The 20,695-nt window shown below is 33.7% G+C and overlaps 2 protein-coding genes across 5 annotated transcripts; one reads left to right on the top strand and one right to left on the bottom strand.

The window, feature by feature from the left end:
* Positions 7,982 to 10,266, top strand: LOC109360869. The gene is made up of 4 exons (XM_019606051.1): positions 7,982 to 8,302; positions 8,975 to 9,014; positions 9,103 to 9,263; positions 9,587 to 10,266. The coding sequence occupies exons 1-4, from the start codon at positions 8,102 to 8,104 to the stop codon at positions 9,956 to 9,958; spliced, it is 774 nt and encodes a 257-aa protein (XP_019461596.1). The 5' UTR covers positions 7,982 to 8,101; the 3' UTR covers positions 9,959 to 10,266.
* Positions 11,340 to 20,075, bottom strand: LOC109360868 (RNA polymerase II C-terminal domain phosphatase-like 2). Of its 4 annotated transcripts, XR_002109229.1 has the most exons (17): positions 19,625 to 20,075; positions 17,604 to 18,074; positions 16,575 to 16,785; positions 16,131 to 16,288; positions 15,971 to 16,041; positions 15,787 to 15,892; positions 15,571 to 15,666; positions 15,223 to 15,364; positions 14,770 to 15,122; positions 14,640 to 14,697; positions 13,734 to 13,864; positions 13,595 to 13,648; positions 12,785 to 12,881; positions 12,295 to 12,455; positions 12,083 to 12,170; positions 11,732 to 11,808; positions 11,356 to 11,395 (listed from the first exon to the last, which is right to left on the bottom strand). XR_002109229.1 is itself a non-coding variant. In XM_019606048.1 (16 exons), the coding sequence occupies exons 1-16, from the start codon at positions 19,883 to 19,885 to the stop codon at positions 11,353 to 11,355; spliced, it is 2,490 nt and encodes an 829-aa protein (XP_019461593.1). In that variant the 5' UTR covers positions 19,886 to 20,075; the 3' UTR covers positions 11,340 to 11,352. The 4 variants fall into 4 exon arrangements, 2 of the variants coding, with proteins under 2 accessions (XP_019461593.1, XP_019461594.1); XM_019606048.1 differs by lacking the exon at positions 12,083 to 12,170 and having other exon boundaries at positions 11,340 to 11,395; XM_019606049.1 differs by lacking the exon at positions 12,083 to 12,170 and having other exon boundaries at positions 11,340 to 11,395; positions 15,571 to 15,651.

Below are 20,695 nucleotides of genomic sequence, written 5' to 3'. Positions count from 1 at the left end.
TTTGATGAAGGGACTGAATCAGAATTATTGCAACTAAAGTAGTAACCACTACGGGGTTACTTTTATGGGTTATGGTCCCCATTTGTAGAGCAACAGGTTTTCAGGTGATAAGGTTAAGGAGAATAAGGTAGGATGAGAATAGTGTTATCCAGGATAGGATGACACTATCCACCCATCCATAAGGCTCATTAGGTATAAGGATGAGGTTTCTCCTCATAACCAAGAGCTAAGGAAAAACATACTCTCCCTAAGGCACACTCAAGAACACTCTCTCATTCCCCTCTAGAGAGAACTAAAGGAAAACCGTAAGGCGCTCTATCATCTGGAAGATCATCACACCCTCATACCTTCGAGATTCCAAATGGCTAACCAAGGTATGTTCTTCATCTTCACCATGAAATCAATTCGGGTTTCTTCGGTCTGGGTCGTGGATGTATGGGCATAAACATTAGGTTCGGAACGAAGCCATGATCATAAGGACTTCCGTATTCAATCTATGGATTATAGATGGAGAAATTCTCCAACAAGTGGTATCTTATCACATGCAAGCATGACTCAATCACGATGATCAACATGTTAATATACTCAATGACAAAGATCAAATAAGGATGAGTGACATGGAAATTTCATGCAATGTGATCTTAAACATGTCTATTTCTAGTTGATCATTCTTTATTCTTTAGTGAGATCAATCCCAAGTCTTTAAATGCAACATAATAGTTACAATGCATAATTTTTTAAAATGGAATAATAAACCATTAACTTTATTATTCATAAAAAACTGTATATAACATCCAAAGTAAATCATAAAACATATAGACTCTCACTGAACTAAGGTACCCTAAGGAACAACACTCATATGAGCAACAAGCTCATGAAGGACTTTAGGTACCAAACTCTTAGTAAGTGGATCAACTAGCATAAAATTTGTCCTTCTATGTTCTATGAAAATTTGTCCATTTTGATCACTTTCTTTAACAACCATAAACTTTATGTCAATGAATTTTGACTTTGTAGAACTCTTATTATTGTTGGAGTAATGATACCATATGCCATGATTTGATGTTTCAAAACAAACCATGAACTTTACAACCATGATAGAAGGAGCTATGAGCGTTTGTTTAGCAAACTTCCAAGATATAACACCTTCAGCCAAGATAAACACATATCCAGAGTTGGAGTATCTATTATCTAGACAACTAAAAATCAGAGTTAGAGTATGCAATGATCTCTAAATTCTCATATATCCGATAAGTGAACATGTACTCCTTTGTTTTCTTGAAGTAGCGCATAGCACATTTGACTGCCTTCCAATGATGCATTCCAGGATTACTCAAATATCTACCCAAAACTCCCACAACAAATGTTATGTCGGAACGTGTGCAAACTTGAGCATACATTAGACTTTCTACTGTAGATGCATAAGGAATCTTTTGCATCTCGTATCTTTCAAGGTCATTATTGGGGCACTGTTTGAGACTAAATTTGCCCCTCTTAGCTATAGGGGTATCCCCTAGTTTACTGCCTTCATGCCAAATCTATCCAGGACTTTATCTATATAGTTTTCTTGGAATAACCTTAGGATACCTTGAGAGTGATCTCTCAGTATCCGAATACCTAATACAAAAGAAGCTTCCCCTTAATCTTTCATTTCGAAATTCTTCGTTAGAAATCTCTTGGTCTCATGCAATAGTCTCATATCACTACTAGCAAGCAGTATATCGTCGACATATAATATCAGGAAGATAAATTTACTTCCACTGAACTTATGGTATACACAATCTTCAACTTTATTTGCCTCAAAACCATACGAGGTAATAACTTGATGAAATTTGTGATTCCATTAACGAGAAGCTTGTTTAAGCTCATAGATGGATTTCTTTAATTTGCATACCATAGACTTTGAGCCATCTGACACAAAGTTTTCTGGTTGCACCATATGGATCGTTTCCTTAATGTCACCATTAAGAAACGCATTCTTAATATCCATCTGATGTAGCTCTAAATCAAAATGAGCTACTAGTGCCAATATTATTATACAAGAATCCTTCGATGATACTGGAGAGAAAGTTTTTTACAATCAATGCCTTCTTTCTGAGTGAAGCCTTTAGCTACTAGACAAGTTTTATATCCCTTTGAACCCCTCTTGATTTTAAATATCCATTTGCAACCAATAGGTTTCGCACCTTTAGGTAATTCGAGAGTTAGAACTTTTCATGGCTTAATAGAAGTTCAATGGATCATCTTCTGTTAACCCAATGTCATCCTCATGTTCTTGAAGAAATACAATATAATCATCAAGATTGCACTTCTCCTCTCTCTAGTGGATCTCCTAATGACACATCTACTTCTTGAGGTTGTTGAATTTGTTCTATAGGTACTTGAGGGAGAACCTCATTGTTGTCTTATTCTGTAATATTTTCAGGAACAATATTCTGAACATTATCTTCTATTACCGAATTTACTCCTTGAATGGTAATGGGCACAAGAACTTGTTCACTATCAATGATAGGTTCTTCCTCAAAGACAACATTCTTTATGTTCTCTTCCTTCCCAAAATCAACTTCCTCAAGAAATCTTGCATTTCCCGTCTCAAAAAAGAGTCTTGAAGTGAGATCATAAAATTTATAGTTTCGAGAGCGTTCGACATAGCCAACAAAATAACAGCTAACAGTTCTTGAGTCCAGTTTTCTTGCATGCGGTCTATAAGGCCGCGCCTCAGCTGGACAATTCCAAATGTGCAAGTGTTTTAAGCTTGGCCTTTTATTAGTCCAAAGCTCATATGGGGTTTTGTTAACTGCTTTACTTGGCCCCTTATTAAGGATGAAAACTGCTATCTTTAAAGCTTCCCCCCAAAGAGACTCTGGTAAGGAAGAATGACTAATCATACTTCTCACCATATCCTTAAGAGTTCGGTTTCGTCACTCAACAACATCATTCATGCTAGGTTTGCCTAGCATAGTGTATTGTAGAACAATTCCACACTATCTGAGGAAAAGCGTAAATGGCCCTAGAAGTTGTTCTCCCGATCCATCATATCTGCCATAGAATTCATCCATCACGGTCAGATTTGATAGCCTTAATTTTATTTCCAAGTTGAAGTTCAACGTCAGCCTTGAAAGACTTGAAAACATCCAAGGATTGATACTTCTCATGTATAAGATATAGGTATTCGTACATAGAGTAATCGTTTATGAACGTAATAAAATAATGTTGCCATTCCAAGAAGCCATAGGGAAATGGCCACATATATCCGTAAAAATGACCACATATATTTGTATGTATTAGTTTTAAGACATTTTTAGCTCTTTCGGCACCTAATTTCCTTTTGTTTGTTTGTTTCCCTTTATGCACTCAACACAGACTTCAAGGTTTGATAAATCTAAATGGTCAAGAATTTCATCCGACACAAGGCTTTGAATTCTTTGTTTAGATATATGACCTAAACGCTTGTGTCATAAGGTGATTAAATTCTCTTTTAATTTTCGTTTGGTACCACATGAATTTGTTTGCAGTATTTCATTAGTGGAACTAGAAACATCAAGCATATACAGATTATCAATTAAAGAACCAGAACCAACAAGATTTGAATTTTGATAGATACTAACTTTATTATTTCCAAAAGAACAAGAAAAACCAAATTTGTCCAAGCTGGAAATACTAATTAAATTCCGCCTAAAAGACGATACAACAAATGTCTCAAATAAAGCCAAATTAAAACCACTTCTTAAACATAATCTAAATGTTCCAATAGCCTCAACTGCAACCTTTTTGTCATCGCCCACAAAGATGAATCTTTCATCATCATTTGGTTGTTGGCTCCACAGGCAACCTTGCATAGTACTACTCATGTGAGTAGTAGCATCAGAATCTACCCACCAAGTATCATTGGGTACAAAAGCCAAATTAATTTCACAACAAACTAGAGTGAGAAATTTATCCTTCTTTACACGTCATGAGGCATATTTAGGATAATATTTCTTCATGTGTTCTTGCTTCTTACAGAAGTAACATGTAAATTCCTCATTACTCTTCAATTTCTTTTGTTGAGGATGCCCTTTTGTAGCACCCTTATTGCTCTTTCTTTTCTTATTTTGAGGGGTTATAGCCAAGTGAGCACTCTCAGTCTTATCTCTCTGCAGCCTCTCTTCCTCTTGCACACAGTGAGATATAAGCTCATTAAGGGACCATTTGTCCTTCTGAGTGTTATAACTCACTTTGAATTGCCCAAAGTGTGCAGGAAGTGAGATCAAAACCAAGTGCACGAGCAGGTCATCACCAAGCTCTAACTTAAGTGACTTGAGTTTTGATGCGAGATTAGACATCTCTATAATGTACTCCCTTATGTTCTCTTTGCTTTGATACTTTATGGAGATGAGTTTAGCCAAAAGGGTAATCGTCTCCGTTTTTTCATTTTTGGCAAAGAATTGTTCTATTTCTTCAAGGAACTTCCTTGCACTTTCACCCTCGGATATAGAGCCCCAAAACGCATCTGGAATAGAGCGTTTCATGATCATCAGACACATTCAATTAGAGCGTTCCCAATTTCTCAATTTTAGCCTCATCGAGGTTTTCCGCAGTGGAAATGGACTTCTCCACAAGAAGGCCAGATCCAAATCCATACAACTGAGAATAATTTATACACCTTCCTTCCTCTTGGGACTTGCATTTTCACTCTGATGGGGAGAGGAGAAAACTAAATTTGATTTGGTGTGTTGGGGAGCATAACCTTCCTTATGTGTTAACTTATAGGATTTCCATTATCTCTTATAGGTTAACCTGATGAGTATCCATCCATTGAGTCCATATCCGTTATCAACTTTTAGAAATTTATGGGGTGTCAATAATTAGATCACTTATAATGTAACCCTGAAATAAATAGTCGATATCATTGTATCAAATATATGATGTTCACCTTAATTATAAATTTCTAACACACTTATTTTATAACCAAAAATAAATAACTGGTATAATTTTATTAAATATATGATGCACACCTTAATTAAAAATTATGAATTTCTAACCCATCTCACATTATTTACTTTTTAAGGTCTATTGGTGGTTGTTAAAGAGGTTCTTCTTTTCTTTATATTATTAATAATTATATATTCTACTTTCAAAAAGAAATTATCACATGTCAAAGATTGCATGTGTATGAGAAAGCTAGGTTAGATAACATCTTCAATAAAATAAGAGAAATAAAATAATTGAGGGTATCCACAGTGCAAAGGTCACGTGTTATAAGATAAAATAAGAGAAATAAAATAATTAAGGGTCAATACATAACTATCATTTTAAAGGTTATTTTGCACTGAAATCACCCACCACCATATATTAGCATATTTGCATAAAACTTATACACTTTATTTTTTATCATTACAATATAAATAAAAAATATGACAATAAAGTATCATCTTTTGGTAAAAGAGATAAGTTATCTCATCGCATCAGTTAAAGTATGACATGTGTTCTATTTAATTATTTTCTACAAAAATATTTCTAAAACTAAACAAAATATAGTACGCATGTCATACTTTTATTTTACTAGCAGGAGGAGATAAATTACCTTATCGAATGAGGAAATACTTTATTCTCAAAAAAATATATATACATCACAGTGTAAAAGCGTTTTATATTGTCATTCCAATACCTCCATTCATGATCACCCGGTATGGCCTAACCATGATCGTGTCCAAATATGGTTGGATCTCATCAGGTCTAGGACCGAGTTCAATGTTCAAAATTTAGATGTGGTCAATGTAGGAAAATTCTATAAGATAGAGACTGTAATGCTGTGGGAGACTTTATACTTAAAGATATAAAATATATACTAAAGATCATGAATTATATTATCATCATATAGCCAAATCAATCGTGACAAATCCTCTAGAATATATATATATATATATATATATATGTATATAAAACTAGTAGAGCGGAAATATACCTTAATATATTCATAAAGAATATGGTAAATGAACTTTATATCATCTTTTATGCTCATGTATACATAAACTTAATATCTTTGGTCCTTGTATGCAAATTCTTGTTCATAGTAGAACATGTGGGTTCTTTGGCCTTCCAATTGTAGACCACTATTAGCCTTAGTTTCTCCTCTAATGAGATGAAGAGAATTTTGTTTTGCATGCATATTGTGGTTCATGTTATGATGTCTATAATTGGGGACCATAACTCCTTATTTATAAGAATTGCATACCCTTCAATGAAGGCTGATGCTACTTGATTTTCTTATTTCAGTTTTGTCCATCATAAAATAGAAATAAGACTTTAGGTATCTACAAAATAATTTTCATGACAATTATGTCTATAGTCATATACCTTAAATAATTAGATCACTTTAAATTGGCTACTTAAAATAATGAACCTGAACACACATAAATATTACATGTGTGACCCAAAACTTCTTATAGTCAATATTAGGACCGGGTATGGACCAAGCATGACCTGTCCCAACCCGTTCTATGGTAACTCAGTCATCATGTTTGTATGTGTCTTTATTCAATTGTGTATGGAGTAATAACATTTTTTTGGTCGAAAGTATCATTGATTCTCTATTTTTTACATGATTAATAACATATACATATATTATTTTATATGTCAAATCACATATTCATAATAATAACTAACATTGAGAAGACTTTATCTACAATGAGTATGCATAATACTTATTCCGACCTAGGGTTGAGTTCCGGTTTAAAGGCTGACATGATCAATATTTAGGGTCAAATTAGCTTCGTGTCTAGGCTCGGGTTCAAAATGACACAACCAACATTTAGGGTCGAATAAGGAACAAGCCTTAACTCGTCTCAAGTCGGCCCATGCTCACCCCTAACAAATATCATAGGTATAACACTATTAATGAATAAATATCATATATTGTTGGATGATATATTGTATGTGTATAAATCTTTACATTATTAATAGGACTAACAATGAACCGAACCAACTTGGTATTCGTTTGAAACTTAATTCGTTGTTTAGCTCGAAAACTTGGTTCATGAACCAAACGAGTCGAATTTGAGCTCGTTAAATAAACGAGCGGAACTTGAATTGGACACAGTTCAACTCGTTAGGTTCATGAGTTAGCTCGATATATATATATGAGCTACTCAAGTGAGAAAAGTTCTCATATAAAATTTGTGAGAACAATAGATCTAGGTCTTACAAACAATTATTGATGGTTAGGATTAAAAGTTAGTTATTGATCACATGATAGTCATGAGCATGTATCTTTTAATTTTAATCATTCGATCAAAATCTAGTGGTTCATACTAAGTGTTCTCATTTCTCACAATAGCGTATTATTCTCATGTGAGTAGTTCCCTATATATAAACTAATTTTTATATTATTGTGATTCATACATTATTTTTTATATTTATTGTTATTAATATATAAACAAAGTTATATTTATATATTTATATATATATATATAAACAATATTTATTTTAAAAAGAATTATTTATTTGAGTCAATTAATTAATTTAAATTGAGTCGAACAGTTCGCAAACTATAAGTCTTTAATCAAGCCAAACTCAAGCTAAAAACATTACTTGTATAGAACTCGAGTTGAGTTTCGAGCAGACCAATCTTTATTGATCTGAACTATGATTCAACTTGGTTCAACTAGTTTTCGGCTAGTAAGTATTAGTGCATAAATATAACAATCATATATATTTTTGCTCACCCAAAGAAATGGTATTAAAGGAAATTGATGATGAGAAACTCAGAAAGAAGAGTCCTAAAGCCACATGCATGCACCACTCACTCACAGCAAAACCAGCAATTAGTTGAGTGTAGAGATTCTCACGTCGAATAATAAGCAATATGTAGTCTTAGCAATTCATTTCAACATGCCACGTGCAATTAGATCCATTGTAATAATACCATAAACTTCTCTCACTCCATAACAACACCTATAAAAGGAAACCTACTTTAACTCTAAAAACCATTCACTTTCACTTATATTTTGTATTTTCATTCCTTTCTAGTATTAAACAAAAATCCTAGTTAAGAAACTAACAACAACTGTGTCTTTTTCTGTGTGTCTCTGATCAAATTTACTATACTTCTCAGGCAGTGATGGAAGCCCTCACTAGCTCTTGTTCTAAGGCCATTGTTATGGGTTTAGGATCTTATGTTCATAGAGGTGCTGCATTTGCTTCTCATACACCCAAAATTTGTTTCTCCTCACTTGAGAAAAAAGGGTGCAACTTTCAGTTCCTGAAACTTGTACAAAACAAGGGCATTTACCCAATTCATGCTATGCAATCTGAAACTTGGGTACATTATTTTTACTTTGTTTTTTGTAATCTATCCTTAGGTCTATATAGATTTATTGAATTTTTAATTGGATATTTTTATTTTAAAAGGTTTAGAGTATTTATTAATTTATTGGTTAATGTTTAAACTAGTCTTTTTTTATGATGCTGACTAATGTCTTAAACTTTGATTGCAACAACATTACAGTGTTGGTCACAATAGCATTATGATTATAATCACAGCCTCATTGATTATATTTTTTAGACAATTATGGTAAATTAAATATAATATATAAAACCATGTTGTTGATACATGTTTCATGAACTTTATTACAAAATACAGTACCCATTAATTGAAAACTTAGTTAAACTATAGAGATTTGTTTAAATTATTCGATAGGTAAAAGAGAACAGGTTAAAAACTTAAGAACTAGAAAGACATTAGAACAATTTTATCCTTCTTTATGTTTTTTTTCCAATGTTTTGATTGTCTAACATATATACATAATATAGAATGGGTATTACAAAGTTTTCGCATAAAAAAAGTGGTCTATTGTACGAAGTTCCATATAATCAGAATGAGGAGGGAAGACGTACGCAGATTTATCCCACAAGCGGGAAGACTGTTTTCATGATTTGAACAATTTCCGATAAAGTTTTCGCATATTTGATGAAATTCAATCTTGTTTTGCAGATGGACTGGGACACTGAAGAGCTTGAAGATGAACAAACAAGTTGGTTCTGACCATTTTTTATGATCTATATTCTTTTGCATATTCCACTGCTCAAAAATTTAAAAAAACACTTGTATCTGTTTTGCAGATGAACTGAAGAACATCCATGTCAAATTTCAGTTACAAAAAAGTTGTGAGTTTGGGGAACAATTTCTTATAGTTGGAGATGATCCTATGTTGGGTTCATGGAACCCTTCAAATGCATTACCAATGTCCTGGTCTGATGATCATATATGGACCACCCATATGGTAAGTTCAATCTTTAGTACATACAACAATACATTCCTATAAACCTTTCACTATATATCGACCTTAATAACTGAAATCGACTCATAAAAGGCCACAACACAATTACTATCGTTTCACAACGTAATTATGTTTATATTCAAAACTTTTATAGGTGGACTTATCTTACATTTGTAAGAGGTTGATTTCACAATTTGAACATGTGACTTCCGAGTCACATACCGACAAGTTCAGTAGTTGTATTTTTGTGCACATTTTAATATTTTGAACATGGATTGAATGAAAATAAAGTATCTAAATGTTACATTTTTCCTTGATGTAATCAGAATATACCTGCTGGAAAGACAATCCAATTCAAATTCCTACTGAAAGGGAAAAGTGGTGACATAATTTGGCAGCCAGGTCCAGATAGAATTTTGCACACATGGGAAACTATGGATAGAGTAACTATTTGTGAGGATTGGGACAATGCTGGATCTCAGAAACTAATACAAGAATATCAACAAGGTTACTCAAATGAGGAGGAACTTGATATTGACTCAAATTCCAAACTTAGCCAAACTCATCATGCAAAGAAGAAATCTCTTATTATGGCAGAAAATATAGGTTCCTTAGATGAGATCATAGAGAATGCAAACCATATAATAACTGCACAGAAACTGATTCAGATGAATGAAGAATCTGCAAACAATCCTTAAACTGATTTTCTCAAACACAATGTAAAAGTTGCACCAATCAAGAATCAGGAAAGATCATAGAGATGGATCCAGAATACACCAAAAAATCAAATAAACATATATATATATGGCAAAAGTATTTTTATATAGAAAAATATTACATACATATATATAATAACTAGAGGATTGGTTTATTTATTTCTTGTGTCACCTACCCTTGCTAGAGGATTGGTTGATTTTGTTTCCTTGAAAAATAAGTATGATACTTCATATGTATGATGATCATCCATGTTTATCAATGAAGTGGATTTTGAGTATGCTTCTCTTTATTATTATTACACTTTAATTTTGCATAACAAAAATACACCATGATTATAACTGTTTGGATAATTGATAATTAAATGATCTTGCCCTTTAAGAATAGTGCTACTATTGGAAGATGTATGAATGATGAGGTCTAGTACTTTTTTCCTTTAAAGAGATGTATTTTTTTTATTAAATCTCCCCTAATAAGAAGGGGAAAAAATATATACATCCATGATATGAGTGTTATACATCTTCCACTCATGTTTTGTAATCATCCACTCTTCAAAAAAATAATATTAATGATAATAAATGATATATTAACTGTATATAAATCTTCATACAGAAAATACATAATAAACGAAAAAATGTAGTTTATTAAAATAATTCAAAGTCCTTATTTCTTTGATTCTTAAGTCAGCACCATAAGGTGTTCAAAATATATGCACGGAGGCAATTATTCCCTAAGAAAAAAGTTTACCAGAAAAATCTGTTTTATTTAAAGATGGCAAGTTTAGGGTTTCGGATATATTTAAACTAAAATGTGAGATGTAACTTGAGATTACCACTTTATTCTAAAGCTGTTAACTTGATGAACTTTAATTAGATGATATCTTTTTCAATATTGATTAAGAAATTGGAGAAAGGTTTTGGGCAACTGATAATTTATAACATTTTTTTTAATTTTTGTGTATAAAAACAAGATACTTAAAAGTATAAATGTTAACTCTCAATTTAAATCTTTAGACATTTCATATCTTATTATAACTTTGTCAGCAAAGATTTTCTATATAAAACAACAAGGGATTTCAATGGCTTCCTTTGTTCAACTAGTTATAGGCTCTATAGAAGAAACGCAGTGACTACATTTGGTGTATGAAAAAAGAAAATTCATATAGAAACTGTTTTTCTATTGAGTTCATTGGCACATGTTAAAGATTACAAAAGAGAAAAATATGCAAATAACATAGAGCAAGACCTTTTGCCTTCAAAATGATTATACATAAGCTATTTCATGAAAAATGACAACAAAGAGAACTAAGCACAAAATGGTTCCATTCTCAAATTGCATTGCACCAATCATGGTAGTTCTTCTTTATCTTCCAACATTTTCATTCCTTCAATCGTTTATTAGGAATAGGCTGATGAGACAATCTGAAACGAAAACTAAGATAACTAAGCACAGATCCTTATTAAATCAAAAACTGACACCTAAAACCAAGTTCAGGTTTCACTTCAATCTGACACAAAAGATGTGTTTGTTGCATTCCTTCTAAGTTGTAACAGATGATAACACAACAATGAAGGATAAAATATAGATCCAGTTCTCAGAAAATGAATAATCAGCATCCAATGACAAACTAAAGAAATTTACGAACAGTGGAAGCGGAATAAAATAATCAGGGAAGTTGACACTGAATGTGCATGACAAGGATGAAAAGTTCAGCAGAACAAAACATGTAAATAACAATAAATCTTATCTAAAATTACCTTGGGGAGATGATACGCTTTTCCATTTGCAGATTAACTGCATTAGGTGCATTGAGCCTAGTCTCTGCAACTGAAGCCTGGAAATTATAGTGAATTAATAAATACAAATAATTATAACTAAATGACAAGTACGAAACTCCTAGAACTTCCATAAATTAAATTACAAATGACCTTGTTTAACCAAAAACCGTCCAGTACCACTATCAATTATTTCAGACAAATGAACTGGAAAACAACAATGATATAATAATTTAGAAATATGCAACAGCAGCAGGGCTGAAATGAATACAAGGGTCCGAGGGAATACTTGGACAACGGGTAGATACCAGGGACTGACCACCAGATTCTTACCATGAATTTAAGAAGCCTGTCTATGACAACAGTAGCAGACGTGAAGCCGGCTCACTCCCCGGTCAGTGATTTAGCCTTCACATTGATGCTACACAATTACAACAACTAGGCATCATCTGGGATTTCTAGTCCACATACCCCTTATCCAAGCATCACCTATTTCCTTAAACAAACAAGTCAACTCAACTACCGAAAACATCATAAATCCCCACCTCGGAAACACTTCCTTTAGGCGGTTCATCTTTTCTTTGCAGTTCACTAGATTCTGGATTGACTGCATCCCACACGAAACCATTTTCATTCCCAAGAGAAAGCTTGTCAAACTCATTATCAACAGCTCTACACTGAGGCTCCACATGAGCAACATACTTCTCTGTAATTCCACATACCAAAACACATTCAGTATTTTAATATAGCTCCAATAAAGAACAAGCCAAAAAGTTCGATTTAGCACAATGAATTAGTACCCCAAAAAACTAGTCCTATTAATCAACCATCATGCAAGAAAACTCTATGTCCTAATTATAACAACCATTAATATCCCACAAGATGCAGCAACAATTTTAATCATTTGACAAAACTATGTGTATTCCTATATGCCAAGAAATTTTTCTTCGTGACAAGAAAGGAAAAGTTAAAAAGGTACTATATGTCTATAATAAGAACATAATTTAATGACTGGCTTGAACGAAGTGCTTTTACCTGCTAAGTTGCGAAGGGCATTCTCGGCAGCTTGTTGCTGAGCATCCTTCCTTGACTTACCCATACCAGTACCTATTCTCTCACCAGTGAAAATGACCTAAACCAGAACATCAGAAATTTTTACAAATACAGGTTATGAATCAACAGAAACAGACGATCAAACCTAAGCTTCAGCTAATTTGAGACCTAAACTAAAAATGTGATAACAACATTGTCAATAAAGGTTAAAGACACAACAAAGAAACAAGATATAAGGACAAATGGCAACAAAAGGTGGCAATATAAGTATGATAGGGTCGTATTTCATAATTGTCAATGTTAAAGAGAACATAATTATCAGAAGGATAGAATACAAAAAAAGAATTGCATGCCTGACAGTAACTAACAAATTTTTTACCGTTGTAACATTTTTAAGGAAAACAAGTGCACATTAATAGTATAAAAAAAGACTATAAGGAAACTACGAAATGAATATCGAATAATAGTCAAACAGTCCACAACATATACTTAAATTACAAAATCTGCAAGCATCTAAAATAAACTATGTAATGACCTTTAAAAAAATGTAATCCAATATGTAAAGCATAAACATCCTACATTCCTACTAAATGCTGATTTAAAAAATCTTAACTATGATGCTCATTAATATTCAGAATACCATATGACAAATTCCATGGTTTAAATGCTACTCAGGTAAAGCATCCTGTATAACATAATTCATACTGCACAAGCCAAGAGTGATGCAATATGAAACATGTAATAGATACATATGGCTAATGCAAAGACATCAACAAATAAATTTTCACTGACCTCCACTGAAAACTGCAACTCTTTGCTGGTGCTTACAACGGTCTTAAATTCAACCTACAGAAAGGAAAACATGAAAATGGCAAAATGAAAAAGAAAAAAATGAAACAAATGTTAATTTAGGTGCAGAAACCATGTGTACCTTAGAACTACACCGCTTAGCAATTTCTTGCAGCACTCCCATAGACAGAGAGGGTAAAAAGTTTGACTTTCCAGCTTCATTTTGAAAATCATTGCTATTAGAAGATGCATGATTCAGAGAAGTCCCATCCTCTGCAAAAAGCTTAGTCAATAAACATAACACAGGTAACAGTAATTATTATAGATAGCAGATAAAACCCTGTTTTGAAAACTGGAGCCAACTAGCCTGTAATGGAGGGAGAGGTATAGAACGGGAAACCATAGGAATAAGGTTGTATTTCTTAATGGAGAGACAAAAGGCTGTGGCACTTTCCTTTTTATTAAAAAATGAAAAAATAAATAAATTAAAATTAGGTTTTCTGAGGTAGAGCTTCTTGGAGGCAAACTCAGCACTTTCCCTCTTTTTAATAAAAAAAATTAGAAAAAATATATACGGGTCTCATATGGCACAAATACATGATTCAGGTGTAAAACATGACTTGTGCAATACAGCACGATTCCAACGCGATTCAGGTGCAATTCTGGCCCCACACCCAACCACACCCACACGCATATACATACAAAAATGTATACATACATAGTAAGGAGGTGAAAAGGTGAAAAGGAGTAGAAAAATGCTTAAATCAATGTACAAGAACAAGTGGCTAAACTAGGATGCCATACTGCTTAAGATTCAGCACTTGGTATTTTCAGGCAAAAGATACATCTAAACTACAGTTATTCCAATACAAAACCCATTAAAGAATCATGCAAAACTTTTCTAGCAGGCTAGCAGCTATAAACAAACCCTCCCCATGATTCCATTTATGCACATTTCATAATAGAAAATAAGAATATCAAATAAGATTCAAAAGCTTCACACAAAGCCCGTAAAGGATGTATTAACAAAATAAGTAAGATGCAATACCTGATAGCTGAGATTTAAATGGGAGATTCTGCCTCCGCGAATCACATAGAGAAGTTGGCTGCAGATAAGCAATATTTTTAAGACAGACAATTTTATAAAATGACAAACAACATAATGCTCATCTGCATACCTCTTCAGTTTTAGGTATTGATACTTGTGGGGGTAAAGCATTGGGGAGTGAAAACGATTTCTGTTGAGCCAGATGCTTGTCAGACTTTACTATATTAGACTCTTTAACAGAAGCAAAAGGCCGATTATTTGTCTGAACTTTGCTGTTTATATCATCTTGTGCCAATGAGCCTCCTACTGGCTGCATTAATGGTGATGCTTGAGTGGGTGGCCTCGATATAAGAGGGGGTTCTGCTGAACTTTGACCTCTTATATCTGGACCATGCCTCATAGCTAATAGTCCCTTTTTCATGTCATGATCACGATCAATAGAGCTTCCATCATGCCTGAGAGGAGGTCCTAGCAAACCAGGTTCTGACACCAAGGTTGGGAAAGATATCATGATTCACGAAAAGACAACATATATTTTCACATCCATGATATAAAAAACTTAACAACATTAAACATTCCATACTTTGAGAAAGAATCTGGGTTTTTGAAGATCCAGGACCAATGACATTTGAACTAATACCAGCAGTTGGCTGAGAAATTTCATGTCTGACCTCAACACTGTTTGCCATGGGTCGAGTGACTAAATCAACAGATGACTTATCATCCTGAAAATAATAACACAAGTACAGAAACAAAGGACAATGATTATATTCTACATATGATCCATGTACATAAAAATACTACAAGCCCAAACACTCATTACATGCAGAACATATAGATATATATAACCCACCAAGATTTGCTAGGAAGTTTCAACTCCATTGCTTTAACAGAGACCAAAAGCAATACAGACAAATACGTGGAAACTTACAGGTTGGTTTAACCTCCGTTCAACTTCTGCAGCATTCATTCCTTCACTGGTGGGGGCATTAGTACTACCATTTGGACCATCCTGCCATCCAGTGAACTTGTAGATATTAGAGCATGTGAGCACCACAACAAAAAAATGATAGCACATAATCACAGATGGATAGTTATCATATCGTTCATTAGCGAATTAAGAATTAAAAATATTCCAATCCATTACCTCAGACATCAAGTAGTTGCTCACATCCGGAGGATGAGGTAAACTTGCAATTTCATCTTCATAGAAGATTTCAGCAACTCTTTGTAATAAATTCTCATCAAACTCTCTGAGTACAATGCATAATAAATTAAATCCATACGGGGTAGGAATATTTGAGTCTCTTAAACTTCATCATATAACTTACTTGAAAAAACAACCTCTGACATTGCACGCAACATTTCTTGCTACACAAAGGACTGGAACAGCATTTGATGTCTAATAAAGAAATACAGAAATTATTCAAGTCTCTAACATGAATATTTACAAAGAGAAATAGTTTTGAAATAATATACATAAACCAGTACCTCTGCTTGAGGAGCATAATAAGGAGTGAAGGCAGGAACCACATGAACCCGGGGCTGGTCCTTGTCTTCCCAAACATTTGACCGGTCATCAATCACCATTGCCATTTTAGGATGGCAAATACCATTTTGGAAAACATTCAGTAAAGATTTTCGGGAGCCTGCAAATAAGTTGATAAGGATAACATCAGCGAGAAGAAATCAACCACTATAATTGGTTCTCGTAAAGATGCCAAAACTTTATTACAAAAATAAAATAAAGCAGATTAGCAAGAAGAACAAACTTCTTATACAACTTGAAGTTGTTACAAAATCTCATAGAAAGTCATTTTTTCAATGTTAATAATATTTCAAGAAAACTTCACTTCAAATTCACATGAAAAATATAAAAGTGTTTGAAAAACATCAGAGAAGGTAAAAACACATACAACCTAATAAAAACAGTACCTGATTTGACACAAATCACACGGTCAAGGATTTGTTTTGAACCTATAAGATGCGCTCCTGGGTCGAGAAGCCTCCATATTTCCAAAGCATATTCCCTTTCAGCCATAGTGCAAACATATACTTCAAACCGTTTGCGTCCTTTTGCAGTTAAGTAGCATCTTAAATCCTCCCAAGCAGGTCGTAACCTCACTAGCACACTAGTATCACGAATCTATGAGAAGAAACAAGTAGTGAAACTCAAAAACCCCACATATCAAAAAGCTTCCAAACAAAACCACACCAATTCAGTGCAACTTACATTGTATACGAAGCTTAATCAGTTAATAGTAAAAATGCTACAAGTTCTACATAGTGCTCATTTTACTCTGGAAATGGAGAGAAGTGGATGGGAGGAAGGCAAAGGGAAATACTAGACTACTAAAAAACTAAACAAAATTGATTTGTTGAAATAAGAAACAAAAAACAGTTTCCATAACAACAGAAGACTTGTCTCACAAGATGGGACATGGGTCAAATAACGTCATTGTGTTCTGTTATTAATCAAGTCTTCAGAAGGTTACTTTTATTAGATCATAAGTCCTTTTCTAACTTTTCACCTACAATTTTTCTTGGCCTCCCTCTATATTTAACTTATTGGTATATCCTCCATCTAATCAACTATTCATATTAGGGATTCCATTGAAAACAAAAAATCTGCCAAAGTTCATTAATGGCATAACAAACCTTGTTGGATATATTCATAAATAAGAGTATATAAGAGAGCCAAGAACACACAAAAACCAACAGCCACTGGGAAATTAATCAACATAACAATTAATACTGAATGTTTCCACCCCCTTTCCCATTCAGCAATGTGATGCATTCTTAACAAAAAAACGCATAAAGCTTTTCCATACATCAAATACACCAATCAATTATGCATCTTACTTTATAGAATTCCAAACTCAAGACCCTTTGCACATAAACATCACAAATTAAATAACAATGCTAAAGAAACAAAAAGAAAGATTTCAGGGTCTAATAATAAACCTCAGGGTTGATACGAGTAAGGACTATGTTTCTCTCTTGCATCCTTAGAACAGGGCGAACAACTCTGTCGTGGTTATTAGACAAGAAAGGCACCTCCTCCATCTGAGCCCTGTAAAATTTTCCATTATCCACTATGCAATCACTCTCCGTATATTGCTTCAGCAGCAATCGGTCCTCCAGGTAACGCTTAAGCTCAGCAGACATCCCTTGCACTCTCAAGGGGTCAGTCTCACGCAAAAGCCAATTGCGCAGGGTGTCAATCCTGTCCTCGAATGACTTCATAGTGTTGGCAACAATGAGAGTCTCATCCAAATCGAACACAATAGAAAGGCACCTCATGTTCAACATCCCCAAGCACGCATTGTACAGTCCCTTCGGAACTGAATAGCACCAGAAGCAAGGGAACTTCTTCCTCTTGCTCGGCATAGCCACCAAGTGAATTTCCTCATCCCCAATTATTGCCACCGCCGTCTAAAACATACCAAGTTAATCAAATTCCATGCAGAAAAAAAGCTACCATAAAAATACACAAATTAATTTTTTTAATTCATTTCCTAATCATTATTTTCAAATCAAAAGAAACAGATTTTTGCAATTCTGGTCATAATATTACAGTTCACGAAGTTTTCGCAATTGAAACCTTCAAGGGTGAAGGGTTTCAAAGACGGTTTTAAAGTACAGTCCGCATACACAATAGGTAGGTTTTGAAGGCCTCAGCAACTGCAATTGTGGTCACATCAGCAGAAACCTTCAAAACCTAAGGCATCGCCACCAAATAAATCTCTTCATCCCCAACAATCACTACAGCCATCTAAAACAACATATCAATCAAATTTATATAAATCCAAACCAATTAAATTACCAAAAGAAACACAGAAATTACTACTACAGATTTGATTCATTTACGAATCAGTATTTTCAAATCAAGAGAGAAAGCTCTTCGCAATTGTGGTAACAATATTTACATTCGCAGTTTCCAAAGTATTCACAATTTAAAGAACAAATCATCTCATTTTTTAAGCTAAGCCATCAGGTGAAGTGAGACAATCGCAAAACCAATTTATTAGTAGGCCCACTCAAAATTCATAAAATTTCTTTTATAACTTTTGTATCTATCTCTCATCTTCTAAGACTTAATCACATATAAAAAATATGATTCGATAAGATCTATTCCCAACAATGGGATGGCATCAACAACTGCAATTGTGAAGGTTTTCAAAAACAGTTTTAAAATGCAGGCCACATTCGCAATTGCCACGTCATCAAAGACAAGAACTGCAGTTAAACAGTGACATAAAAACCAAGAATAAGGTTTTTGTTTAAAATCACAGTTGTGACCATAATATTGCAACTTCGTATGTTTCCTGAACCACTAACAAAAAAAACACATCAGAAAATCTATTCCCAACAATTGCAGCTACCTATGTGACTACAATTGAAGGGTTTCAAAATGTAAGCAGCATCAATCACCAATTGCGACGTGATCAAAAACCACAACCACAATTTAGAACAAGTGATTGCAACCATAACACTGACTTGACGATAACTGTCATTGCAACCATAATATTGCAACTCGGTATGTTCCCCGAACCACAAACAAAAAAACCAAATCACAAAATCTATTCCCAACAACTACAATTTAAGTGTTTCAAAATGTAAGCAGCATCAGTCAGCAATTGCCACGTCATCAAAAAAACTGCAACCGCAATTTAAAACAAGTGAGTGCGACCCTAACACTTTGACTTGATTGCGACCATAATATTGCAACTCCATATGTTTACCGAACCACTAACAAAAAAACACATCAGAAAATCTATTCCCAACAATTGCAATTGAAGGGTTTCAAAATGTAAGCAGCATGAGTCAGCAATTGCCACGTCATAAAAAAACCCGCAACTGCAATTTAAAACACGTGGTTGCGACCACAACACTATGACTTACTCCACGATAACTGTAATTGCAGCCGTAATATTGCGATTTACGAAAATTAGTAATAAACATAAAATAAAAAAGATGAGGACCTTCAATTCATGGAAGCAAGAGGCGTGGAGGGTTAACAAAAGAGGTTGTTCAATAGGGAGAGAGGATTCGAGCTTGCATCGAACGGAGAACGGAGAAATGGTTTGAAGAACAGAGAGTGGTGGACAACGATCGCTCTTAGGGGACACGTGGCGGATTCGTATTTCGTTGTTCGGGAACTGGAAATTCCCCCAAACGACGTCGATTTCACCTAACCGTGTGAAACCGTCGTACACATCGGTTTTCGTACCTAAACGGTTCATAATCGATGTTCTCTTTGGAAGTGAAAAATCAAAATTAATAAACGACGAATTAGAGATTGAAACGACAACGAAAATAAGAGAGTTTTTTTTTTTTTGAAGTTTTCTCAAATTCACGTTACAGTCACACTCTTCTCTCTCTCTAACAGTGACTGAGCCTTCTCTCTCTCTTTCTCTCTCGCGTGTTTCTTGTTTCTCTCTCTCGCTCTGGTTTTCTTTTTTGTTTCAAACCATCACTGTGCTTTGGTGTATTTATAGGAGCTGAGAAGGGTTCTAATTACATAAGATAATAAGATGAGTTAAACAGATACATCGGATAATATCTTCTTTTCCATAATTTATATGACTCCATATGATATATGATTGGTTAGAAAAAAATTAATAATTTATTTTTAATCAATTACAATTTATAGTATATAGAGTGACACACATTTCAGAAAATAGAAGTGGTAATATAAAGGTTAGGTTTATTTTTTAAATGATAAACATACTTCAACCTAATTAGAGTTGGATATTATTATATATTATATGTAAGAATAGAATGAATATATGGTGTGCAAATATTGTGTCACTATCGTGTTCTAAACCTTTTGAAAAATTACCATGAAATATGTAGTTGGTTGGTTAAGAGAACGATAAATTAGTTGAAGATTTTATCAATTAGCACATGGTTACTTATCTTTAGTTTTAGAAAAAAATATGTATTATAAGAGTTTTTTATATTATTATTGTATTATCATTCATCATTCATTTTCAATCATCATAAAAAATAGTAATCAAAATGAATAGTAAATGATAAACTGATTATGTATA

Source organism: Lupinus angustifolius, chromosome LG11 (genome assembly GCF_001865875.1).
Source record: "Lupinus angustifolius cultivar Tanjil chromosome LG11, LupAngTanjil_v1.0, whole genome shotgun sequence".
Classification (NCBI taxonomy): domain Eukaryota; kingdom Viridiplantae; phylum Streptophyta; class Magnoliopsida; order Fabales; family Fabaceae; genus Lupinus; species Lupinus angustifolius.
Note: the sequence above shows the minus strand (reverse complement) of the source record. Positions and strands in the feature narration are given on the sequence as shown.

Bases quoted from the DNA above. Each gene is read 5' to 3' on its own strand.
- LOC109360869 (XM_019606051.1), top strand. From the start codon at position 8,102: ATGGAAGCCCTCACTAGCTCTTGTTCTAAGGCCATTGTTATGGGTTTA. The intron at 8,303-8,974 runs GTACATTATTTT...CTTGTTTTGCAG, and splicing joins CTATGCAATCTGAAACTTGG to ATGGACTGGGACACTGAAGA. The intron at 9,015-9,102 runs GTTGGTTCTGAC...TCTGTTTTGCAG, and splicing joins GCTTGAAGATGAACAAACAA to ATGAACTGAAGAACATCCAT.
- LOC109360868 (XM_019606048.1), bottom strand. From the start codon at position 19,885: ATGAACCGTTTAGGTACGAAAACCGATGTGTACGACGGTTTCACACGG. The intron at 15,893-15,970 runs GTAAGTTATATG...CATTGTACTCAG, and splicing joins GTCAGAGGTTGTTTTTTCAA to AGAGTTTGATGAGAATTTAT. The intron at 14,698-14,769 runs GTATGCAGATGA...GCTTATCTGCAG, and splicing joins CAATACCTAAAACTGAAGAG to CCAACTTCTCTATGTGATTC.